Below are 11,901 nucleotides of genomic sequence, written 5' to 3' on the forward strand. Positions count from 1 at the left end.
CACCGCCCCTTCCCCTTGCTCGTCGTGAAGCCTCGCTCCACAGGCCTTCCCCTGTTCGCCGTGTCCGCGTGCAGTGCGTGGCCGCGCCCTGCGCCTCGCCTGCGGGCACGCCCGCGGCCTCCTTCCCATGCGCTCCCACCGTGGCAGCGCCCCTGTTGGTCACCGTGGACCCGGCGTTGCCCCACCACCGCCCTGCGGCTCCCTGCCGCAGCCACCTCCGCCGCCTCCCCTGGCTCCGGCCGGCGCCGGCGCCAGCGTGCGTCGGGCCTGTTCGGTGCCCCCTCGGGCACCCGTCCGTTCGGGCGCCCGCACCACCGCCCCTTAACGTGTGCCTGTGCCCGTTAAGGCCCATGGGGCCTATGACAGCTGGGGCCCAGCCCCCGAGGACGTTTCAAAATAATAATAATAATAATTTATTTAATAAAATTGATAATTAATTAATTAATAAGTGAATTAATTAAGTTAATTAATCCTGTTTAATTAATCTAATTAACTAGTTAGTTTAATTAAATAGTAATTAGTTTAACTAAGACCTAATTAACCTAAATAGAGTATGACAGGTGGGTCCCATTGGACCCACATGTCAGTTTGACTTAGTCAACCCTGTTGACTGCTGATGTCAACATGGCATTATGCTGATGTCATTAATCCAATTTCGAATTAAATTAAATGATTAATTAAATTCCAGAAATTAGTAAATCTTTAGAAAATCATATCTTTTAATCCGTAACTCGGATTAAATTATTTTCAACATGAAAGTTGCTCAGAACGACGAGACCAATCCGGATACGCAGCCCGTTCGTCCGCCACACATCCCTAACCTATCGAACTCGCAACTTTCCCCCTCCGATTCATCTGTCCGAAAACGCGAAACACCGGGAATACTTTCCCGGATGTTTCCCCCTTTCGCTGGTATCACCTACTACCGTGTTAGGGCACACCTAGCACCGCTCTTTGTCATGTCTTGCGTCGTCTTGCTTATGTTTCCACTGTATTTATTGTTTCTTCCCCCTCTTCTCTCCGGTAGACTACGAGACCGACGTCGCTGCTACCCAGTACGACTACGGAGTTGACGACCTCTCCTTCTTGCCAAAGCAACCAGGCAAGCCCCCCCCTTGATCACCAGATATCGCCTATTCTTCTCTATACTGCTTGCATTAGAGTAGTGTAGCATGTTACTGTTCGGTTACTCCTATTCTGTTGCATAGCATGTCATTGTTGCTACAGTCAATTATACCTTACCCGCAATCCTAAATGCTTAGTATAGATGCTAGTTTATCACCATTTGCCCTACATTCTTGTCAGTCTGCCTTGCTATACTATTGGGCCGTGATCACTCGATAGGTGATCACGGGTATATACTATACATATATACATACTACAGATGGTGACTAAAGTCGGGTCCGCTCGAAGAGTACCCGCGAGTGATTCACGGATTGGGGGCTGAAAGGACCTTTGTCCCGACGGCCCTCTGTGTGGATCTTTGTGGCGGAGCGACAGGGCAGGTTGAGACCACCTAGGCGAGAGGTGGGCCTGGCCCTGGTCGGCGTCCGCGGTTGCTTCATAATAACATGCTTAACGAGATCTTGGTATTTGATCTGAGTTTGGCCATTTGGTCTATACGCACTAACCAACTACGTGGGAAAGATATGGGCACTCGACGTCGTGGTATCAACCGAAGCCTTCTAGACGTCAGCGACTGAGCAGCGCGCGCCGGATTGGAACGTAAGCCTGCTCTTGTATTAGGGGGCTAGTTCTGCTTTCGGCCGCCCACGCAACATGCAGGTGTGCAATGGGCGATGGGCCCAGACCCCTGCGCCATAGGAGTTAGACCGGCGTGCTGACCTCTCTGTTAGGCCTAGGTGGGGCTGCGACGTGTTGATCTTCCGAGGCCGGGCATGACCCAGGAAAGTGTGTCCGGCCAAATGGGATCGAGCGTGTTGGGTTATGTGGTGCACCCCTGCAGGGAAGTTTATCTATGCGAATAGCCGTGTCCCTCGGTAAAAGGACGACCCGGAGTTGTACCTTGACCTTATGATAACTAGAACCGGATACTTAATAAAATACACCCTTCCAAGTGCCAGATACAACCCGGTGATCGCTCTCTAACAGGGCGACGAGGAGAGGATCGCCAGGTAGGATTATGCTATGCGATGCTACTTGGAGGACTTCAATCTACTCTCTTCTACATGCTGCAAGATGGAGGTGGCCAGAAGCGTAGTCTTCGACAGGATTAGCTATCCCCCTCTTATTCTGGCATTCTGCAGTTCAGTGCACCGACATTGCCCCTTTACACAGATACCCATGCATATGTAGTGTAGATCCTTGCTTGCGAGTACTTTGGATGAGTACTCACGGTTGCTTTTCTCCCTCTTTTCCCCCTTTCCTTTCTACCTAGTTGTCGCAACCAGATGCTGGAGCCCAGGAGCCAGACGCCACAGTCGACGACGACTACTACACTGGAGGTGCCTACTACTACGTGCAGGCTGCTGACGACGACCAGGAGTAGTTAGGAGGATCTCAGGCAGGAGGCCTGCCCCTCTTTCGATCTTTATCCCAGTTTGTGCTAGCCATCTTATGGCAACTTGTTTAACTTATGTCTGTACTCAGATATTGTTGCTTCCGCTGACTCGTCTATGATCGAGCACTTGTATTCGAGCCCTCGAGGCCCCTGGCTTGTATTATGATGCTTGTATGACTTATTTTACTTTTAGAGTTGTGTTGTGATATCTTCCCGTGAGTCCCTGATCTTGATCGTACACGTTTGCGTGCATGATTAGTGTATGATTAAATCAGGGGCGTCACATTTTCATACCCAACTACTTGCGTCAATGAAACTAGGAAATTAAGTCAATTTCAAACGTAGTACATGGCAGATCTGGTGTACTCTGCCTGGCAATTGCGACTACACACTTAACCATGTAGTTTTCTACCCCTATAGCATAGATCCAGCACAAGATCGGGAGATTTTCAGCCTTAAGGACGAGAAGGTTGAGATCGAGAGATTTTCACCTGGTTTTTGGATGATCGTCTCCGGAGGGCTTGGTTGGAGTTTGGGGCTGGGGTGGGGAGGGTTGGGGTGTGGTTTTGAGGTGGGAGTGCCCTACGGATCTGCTCCGTTTACCATGGCAACCAGAGAAGGCCGGCGACGGAGGTCAGGGTTCGAGAGGTGAGGGACGATGGTGGCAGACGAGGGAGGGGATGGATCGGAGGCCGGGAACTGGTTGGTCGTGCAGGCAGCGGGTCGGCTTGCCCGGACGGGGCAGTGCGGGCGGGGTTGGCACGCAACGGACGTGCGGGCCGTGCGTTTGTGCGCATGAACGTGGTCGTGCGGGCCTGTTCCCGTCCATGCCACACGAGGCGTGCGGGCGGGTTCCTGTCGACGCCACACGTGTGGCAGTTATTCGGACCCAAAATCATGGGATACTATGGGACATGCCTTTTTTTAGAAAACTTTCTATCTATTCATCTCTAATAATGACTGTACAACAAACACAAAAATAATAATTATTGCATCCAAATGCTTAGACCACTTAGAAACGTACAAGCATTGAAGCCATCTGAAGGCGCGCCGCCGCCGTCGCCCCCCCTCCCCTCGCCGAATCCGGGCAAAACTTGTTGTAGTAGACAGCCAGAAAGTCATCGTGCTAATGATCATAGGACTAGCACACCAGAACAGCAACCGCTGCCGATAAAGAGACACATAGAACAAAAAAACATAGACGACATAGACCAGACCCGAGTAGATCCACCAAAGACAACCACCGATCGAATCCTGCAAGATCCGCCTGAGACACACCTCCACACAACCTCCGACAATATTAGATACACCATTGAGACGGGTGCTGGGTGGGAGAATCTTATTCCATCTTTAGGGAGCCGTTGTGGTCTTGCGTTCTTGAGTAGGACACAAATCGTAACAAAATTCAAACAAATATCTATGGATCCCTCCCGCCGGCAATAGGAATCTTTTGTATTATTTTAATCAAATTTAGTATTCAAATTATACAATTGATTACAAAATTAGCACTATATATTATGAATTACTTGCAAATTAGCCACCAAGAACGTGCATGTACTCATGAATAGTGTACAACATGTAAGTGTGAGCACCTCTCCCATCGTGTGATCTGATCAAGCCATTACAAAAAGTAGTTACCTTATTAGTCCATGCTAATGGTTTATATGTCTATGAGTCAGGGTAACTATCTATGTGAGAGATTCATTGATTATTATATGCAAGATAGGTTTCCCATATTTGTGGGATCATCTGATCATATCGCACCCCCCCCCACACACACATAAATAGCTATGAAACTACCAGCCCTTGACTACTATAAGAGAGACCTCGCCGAGGCTTCGTCGAAGCGGGGACATTCTAGAGGATCTTGGCTCGTGCTCTATGTCAAAGTAGATCGACACAACATTATTTATAACCCTCATCAAATGGCGGGGCCAAGGGTTACTGTCAGTGTCGGGGTGCCCCGAGCACACTATAATTATGAACCCTCGCAGGCAAGGGATCAAACCATAAGTTTAACTATGATGTGGTATGGCCAATGTCGATTCACTATAAGGGTGAGATTAAGAGCTACTAGTGGATACAAAAAAAAGCATTAAGGTTGAAGTCGACTTGCCAGAACCATATACGTCCTTGGTCTGCTATCCCGGTGGCCAGATGGAGCATGCTTCTCTACCCTCGACGGAGTTAGCGGCACCCAAAACATCGATTAAGGTTATACTAACCACAAATGATGGTGAACATTGGTAGCGGTGATCGAAATAGACCGCGATGAAGCTATCATAGATGGTCTCCTGGTTGTGGGGTCGACATAGCTCTCACCGGTGATGGACAACATCAGGAAATTCCCATGAAACCACACCAACTCCCAACAAAAGGAACCAATTTTGTTGTCCATGAAGAACAACAGAGCAACATAGGGGCGAATAATGAACATCCAAAGAAACCTTCAAATCCCTTGAAACAACAGATGCGAGAGGTTGACACATCGATCTTGTCTCCTCCCTCCTTGCACCTTCATGGCGACAGAGAATAAGCGAGACGAGGCCAACTATACCCATAGTTTTAGCAATCCAGTGACCCAAGAGGTAAACGATTAACCTTTCACCAATCGACCAACCCTAGCGCCGGCCTTGATTAAATGCTCTGAACCATCAATGCTACCAAACCATGAAAAAACCCAATGGTTAGTATTGCACCAATACGGCAGGCCAGGGTTCCTAAACCAACGCTCCCTTGGACTCCACCACCGCCGAGCTGGCTAGCTCATAAAGTTGATGGATCCTTCTCGGCTGATAGCTCGGCGGGTGTAGGAATGATATTACTGAATGGACATGGCGAGGTGATCTTTGCATCTTGCCAGGTGCTCTTTTTCTGTAACAACGCTCTAGAAGCAGAGATTCAAGCGATCAAAATAGGAATGTCACTAGAGTGGTATAATCTTCTCGTTATTGTGCAATCGGACTCGCTAGGAGCATTATCTTCAATGTAGGATGCTTCACTAATCAAAGCACCTTCTCGTAAACTAGTTATGGAGATCAATCTCTTAATGGAAGAACGAGAGTTTAAACATTGTAAGATAGATATATCACATAATAGGTTGGTCCATAATTTTGTGAATTCTGCCCGAACTGCTCGGAGCATAGGCTGCATAGGGCTCCACATTTTCTTCAAAGTCTTGTAATGGCAGATTGTAATCCCGTGATTGGAATAAAAATTCCCTATTTCCCCAGAAAAAATGATATAATATATGCTATTCTTTTATTTAAAGAAACCTATTTGGTAGGGTTCACGACCGAATTGGGAGCAGTTCTCCCTTTTCCCCCACGAAGCAGCCCTATCGGGCGCCGCCACCCCTGACTCGCCGCCAGGCCCGCCCCTCCCTCGCCGGCTCGCCGCCTGCGCAGCCACACAACCGCACCACCCCGCGTCGCCACTCCCGCATCCCACCGTCCCGCGCGATCTCTACTGGCGCCTGGGAAGAGGGTACGCTGCCGCCTGGTTCAACTCCGACCTCGCTGTTCCAGTACAGCGCCGACCAAAATTCCCTCCGGTTGACCAGTCCAAGAACAGCCAACCAGGACGACGAGGACGCTCGACGGTCACCTCCAGACCTCTACTCCAGACCAGGACATTCGGCCGACGCTGGTAAGATCTCTCTCTGCTGTTCTGCACCTCCCCATTCTTCTATCAATTATCAATCTTGAACTACTGAACCGAACTGTGTTGTGTTTGCTGTCCTGATGAAAGTTGTTGATTGTGTTGTGCATTTCTTTGTCAAATTGCAGGCTTGCAACCGTAGGATGGATTTGTTGCTTGCTGCTTGATTTAGAGAATATCATGTATATGAATTAGTCAACTAGACATTATCATGTAGTTGCAGGTTACAATTGTCATGTTACTACTAATTTTGTTATCTATTGGTTGGTGTATCCTAAACAGTAAGATGGAGTTGTTACAAATTCTTATTTAGGTTTTGCACTTTGTTGTCTATTGCGTCAATCACGTGGAAGAGTCAAGTCTATTGCATTAACTAAACAATCATATTTGCTATCCAGTACATGAACACACAGTCATGTGAAGACATACACATAATTTGCTATCCAGTACATGAACAGTTAACCAGTGACATAATAATGATTTGTCTGATTGTTTCCATTCTAACAAGTTACTCTAACAAAGCCACTCTACGAAAGTAACAAGGACACATGTCTTCTTTGCACTTCTCAGCATATTTATTGTGTATGCTTCTCTTATACTCCCTCCGTTCCTAAATATAAGTCTTTCTAGATATTTCAAACGGACTACCACATACGGATGTATATAGACATATTTTAGAGTGTAGATTCACTCATTTTACTCCGTATGTAGTCACTTGTTGAAATATATAGAAAGAAAAATATTTAGGAACAGAGGGAGTACAAAATTGATCATTTTAGTATGCACGTAAGACCATATTGATCTATTTGGATGTGCTATTATTAAATTAATTAGAATGTTGGCATCTCATTTTTGTTATCACATTTTTTTGGTGGACCGCCCTGTTTTGAAATCCTAGAGCCGCCACTGCATTGTAGGTAGACATGTTATTTTTGTACCTTGTTGCTCAGCGCAGTTACTATATTTCTTTTTGTTACACAGTGTATCAATGGATTTAGAATCTATAAAGGAGCTATTGCTTTCTCCTAGACCAGGTGAGGAATGCTTGGCTGGTGTAGCTAGTTTTCTTGACTTTGCGTACATAGAGGACAAGTCAAAGGATAATTTGAAGGCACGGCTAGACCTGCAAGACATGAAAATCATGCCAGAGCTACATCCCAAAAATAAACCTAAGGACAAGTATTTTCTTCCTGCTGCTTCTTATACCATGTCAAAGAGACAGAAGCAACAGTATTGCAAACTACTTCATGATATAAAAGTTCCAAATAGGTACTCGGAGAACTCAAAAAAATAGAAGGAACAGTTTTGCAAAGTACGTCATGATATAAAAGTTCCAGATGGGTCCTCGGGGAACTCAAAAATCCGAAGGAACATTTTGCAAAGTACTTAATGATATAAAGGTTCCAGATGGGTATTTGACGGAATGATATAAAGCCAATTTTTTTTCTTTATTGCCTTTTAGTTTCTCGTTTATATTTTCCATTGATGCTGCCATTGTGGTAACTGTTAGTACTTCATCCTTATGGTCCTGAGAGTTACTTGGTTGAGAATATTATGCAAAATTTCATGCACGACTCAAATAACTTATTGTTAAGAGATGTAGCAGTAGCTCTGTGCTTTGCCTCGTGCCTTTTACTTGTTTTCTAAAGCTCTATGAGATGTTGTGTTCTGCTTGTTTTCTGAAGCTATATGAGATGGTATTCCCCTCTTAATAAAGATACTTTTTTTTCCTGGAGCTTCCTTTTATTAGAAACAAATGTTGTTTTCCAGGTATATTTCACTCTAGCATGATACACGATACTATTTTTGCTGGCCCTCTTGTGTTTCTGTCTAGTTTGTATGGTTAAGCATGTCTGTGCTGAATCATACATGTTATTATCTATACCTGACAAATAGGAACTTAGCGTTAACTAAGAAATCTCATGTTCTACATAAAGCACTAAGTTAACAGTATGTTATAATTACAGACCATATCTGAATTGAATATATCTTGACTCTTTTGACTAGTAATGAACTTCTTCAGTGAATCTTATTTTTCAGGAAATTTTGCCACTGGAGATTAGAAGGATTGTTCTAAATTGGTGCATGAAGCTATGCGTTCTTTTAGCGGACATTTATATATGTCTGCATAGTTCTTGCTCTTCAACCATGAAGCTTGAAAAAACCCAAAAATTGTTCTGAGTTAAACTTCATGTATGACGGATTGTCACTGGAAATAGATAGATACTTTTGTGAATGAAGTATTATGTCTCATTTACCATCTTGTAAACTAAGCTTACATTTGTTTGAAATTGATGTTTTTAGTCAAAACTTGGATGTCCGATTCAACGTTTTCTTCTCTGTTGTTGTGAACCAGCCTCTGCATGTGTGACTTCTGTGGCTTGCATCGTAGACTGGAAATTAGGGCATCTCCAGCCGTTGGCCCCCCCAGGACGCACAAAAATCGCCCCCGGGGGCGAGCCGGCGATACACTCGGCGCTGGGGGCGGTTTTGCGCCCAGTCGTCGCCCCCAGGCGCCAAAATTGGCCCACTTTGCAGCCCAATTTCGACGAATAAACGGCCCATATGGGCGAGAATAGGCCCATATTCGGCATGGTTTCGCCGTGTCTTGGCGTTCAATTATCAACATAATTATTCCTTATCACATATTTCATCACAGAAAAATCAAATACTTCAACAAAATAGTACAACAACAAATAGTTCAATACAAATTATATAGTTCAACAAATAAAAACTTGTATTTCATCATGCGGCGTCCCCCTTGAGCCTCCATAGGTGCTCAATCAGATCTTTCTGCAGTTGATGATGCACCTGTGGGTCTCGGATCTCTTGACGCATACTGAGATAGACAGTCCAAGTTGCCGGTAGCTGGTGATCAACTTCGGCTAGAGGACCCTGCCTGTAGTATGGTTCAGTGTTAAACACTGGGTCTTCTTGCTCGCTCTCGATGATCATGTTGTGCAACATGACACAGCAAGTCATGATCTCCCACATTTGGTCTTTCGACCAGGTCTGAGCGGGGTACCGAACAACAGCGAATCGAGATTGGAGCACACCAAATGCCCGCTCGACATCCTTTCCGCAAGCCTCCTGAAGCTTCGCAAACCAGGCGTTCTTGCCTCCTGCCACAGGGTTTGAGATCGTCTTCACAAATGTCGACCATCTCGGATAGATGCCGTCAGCTAGATAGTACCCCTTGTTGTATTGGTGCCCATTGATCTTGAAGTTCACCGGAGGAGAATGGCCCTCAACGAGCTTGGCAAAAACAGGAGAGCACTGCAGCACGTTGATGTCATTGTGAGTTCCTGGCATACCAAAGAAGGAGTGCCAAATCCAGAGGTCCTGTGTGGCTACCGCCTCAAGCACCACACTGCAACCACCTTTGGCGCCTTTGTACATCCCCTGCCAACCAAATGGGCAGTTCTTTCATTTCCAATGCATGCAGTCAATGCTTCCAAGCATCCCAGGAAATCCTCTTGCTGCATTCTGGGCTAGGATCCGAGCAGTGTCTTCCGCATTGGGTGCTCTCAAGTATTGTGGCCCAAACACTGCCACCAATGCCCGACAGAACTTGTAGAAACACTCTATGCTGGTAGACTTGGCCATGCGCTCATAGTCGTCGAGTGAATCACTGGGACCTCCATATGCAAGCATCCTCATCACTGTCGTGCACTTCTGGATGGAGGTGAATCCAAGAGCGCCAGTGCAATCCATCTTGCACTTGAAGTAGTTGTCGAACTCCCGAATGGAATTCACAATCCTGAGGAAGAGCTTTCGGCTCATCCGATAACGTCGCCGAAATGTTCTCTCGCCATGAAGTGGAGCATCGGCGAAGTAGTCGGAGTAGAGCATGCAGTAGCCTTGCAGACGATGCCGGTTCTTTGCTTTCACCCGCCCCGGTGCCGAGCCACCTCGATGCGGCTTTTCATTGCTCGCCAGCAGCTGGGCGAGGGCGGCGAGCACCATCAAATGCTCTTCTTCCTGGACGTCGGCCGCGGCTTCCTCCTCCAGCAGCGCGGCGGGCTCTTCCTCCTCATTGGAGTCCATCGCCGAGTCACTGTTCTATGTGGGCGTTTACCCGCCGTTAAACCGCGCCTCCGTGGCCGGAAACGGCGGCCGGCAGCGCCCAATGCTGCGGGAGGGGCTGCCGCGGCGAAGCACTGCTATTTTCCGGCGGGAAATGGCTATCTAGTGGAGTAGGCCGGCGCCCGTCGCCGGGATACATCTACTGGTGGCCGAGGGCGCGGGGTGTGCGAGGCGAGTCGGGGGAAGAAAAACTTGACTTTTCCCATGTCGGTGTGGGCCAGGCGTGCTTTTCCCTAGCGCCGGAGCCCCCAACGGCTCCCCAGCGTGCCGGGTTCGGCCTGTGACCGCCGGGCGGAAAAAAGGTCCGAACCGGCGATTTTCGGCGTCCTGGGGGCGCGACTTGGCCGTTTTTTCGGCGCCGGCGCTGAAAAAGTGGCCTGGGGTGGCCTGTTGGGGGCGCTGCTGGAGATGCCCTTAGTCAACTAGGCGACGTACGCTGCAATAGCTGCAGTGTGTGTGAATGTTATGAAAAAAAATTACTAGCACACGAACAACTTTCTTGTCTATGTTTCATGCTAGTACTACACTGGTCTACTAGATTGCAGATTAGTACTAGATTACCGTTTTCTACTTATACAAACCATATATGACTCTATATGTATGCATGGCTTCATGCCTTATTAGTTATGGATGTGTTTAGCGGTTTTGAAGATAAAACTGACTACATTCCAAGAAAAAATGGACGTGCATAGCAGGTGACGTTTGTACAATATAAAAATTGACTAAGTATCGTTGTTCGCCTGAAGAAATATAAATACATTTTTTACTTCACTGAATTCGGCTAGCCGTTTGTTTTTTCGTTGTATACCATAAATAACAGAAAACTAAACCTTATGGAAGTTCATACCATACCAAAACTAGAAACCATAAAAACCGGAAAAAAATGGTTCGGTTTATTTTCATTATATTTTTTGGTTCGGTTTTAAAATGCACAAAGTGATTCAATAGTGAGAAAAATACAGAATATTTAAGTTACTTATCTAAAAAATTGACCTCTCACCAAATGAATCACTTATTATTGTTTTTTAGGGGAATCACTTATTATTGGTTGTAATCCATTATTAAATCACAAATTGCAGCAAGCCCATTTGGTAATGGGCCGTTGGGCATTCCTTGGCTCAAGGATAATGGTTCAATTCCTAGTTTACACATGATATTTTTGACATTTCACTATTTTTGTTAAAAGACCGACTTACCTAAAATATTGGACGATGCCTTGGTTTCTGTTTTTTCCGTTCTGACCGTTGGTTTGTCAAGTTTTGAAAACCATGTTCAAAACTTAAGCTGTCATTTGTTGTTGTTCTTCCACTCCTTCGTGAGTATTGTAGTCAAATACTTAATTTTATATGGTCATTTTAAATTATGCATTTGGCTTTTATGGTTGGTGAGCCATCATATAATTCATGTAAAAATATGGTTAATAGGATATTCACTACAACCATATTGAAATAGTTTGATCTTTACAACCAAATTGTATTGTTTTTTCATATCATATTGACCAAAGAATGAAAACTCTATTACCAAAACAAAAACATATTTATAGAAAAATAATATTAAGATGTGGGAACTATGTGTAAGGTATCGGTGATCTATATATGCGCTTGATTTTATTTTTTCTATTTCCCCCTATATTA

The 11,901-nt window shown here is 45.8% G+C and overlaps 1 protein-coding gene across 1 annotated transcript; it reads left to right on the plus strand.

Annotated features, from left to right (window-relative positions):
- The first annotated feature begins 5,040 nt into the window (after positions 1-5,040).
- On the plus strand, positions 5,041-8,491 carry LOC123114710 (uncharacterized). Its single transcript, XM_044536143.1, has 4 exons — positions 5,041-5,109; positions 5,808-6,169; positions 7,163-7,215; positions 8,222-8,491. The coding sequence occupies exons 1-4, from the start codon at positions 5,041-5,043 to the stop codon at positions 8,242-8,244; spliced, it is 507 nt and encodes a 168-aa protein (XP_044392078.1). The 3' UTR covers positions 8,245-8,491.
- Positions 8,492-11,901: the final 3,410 nt, after the last annotated feature.

This window comes from Triticum aestivum, chromosome 5B, assembly GCF_018294505.1.
Source record: "Triticum aestivum cultivar Chinese Spring chromosome 5B, IWGSC CS RefSeq v2.1, whole genome shotgun sequence".
Taxonomy (NCBI): domain Eukaryota; kingdom Viridiplantae; phylum Streptophyta; class Magnoliopsida; order Poales; family Poaceae; genus Triticum; species Triticum aestivum.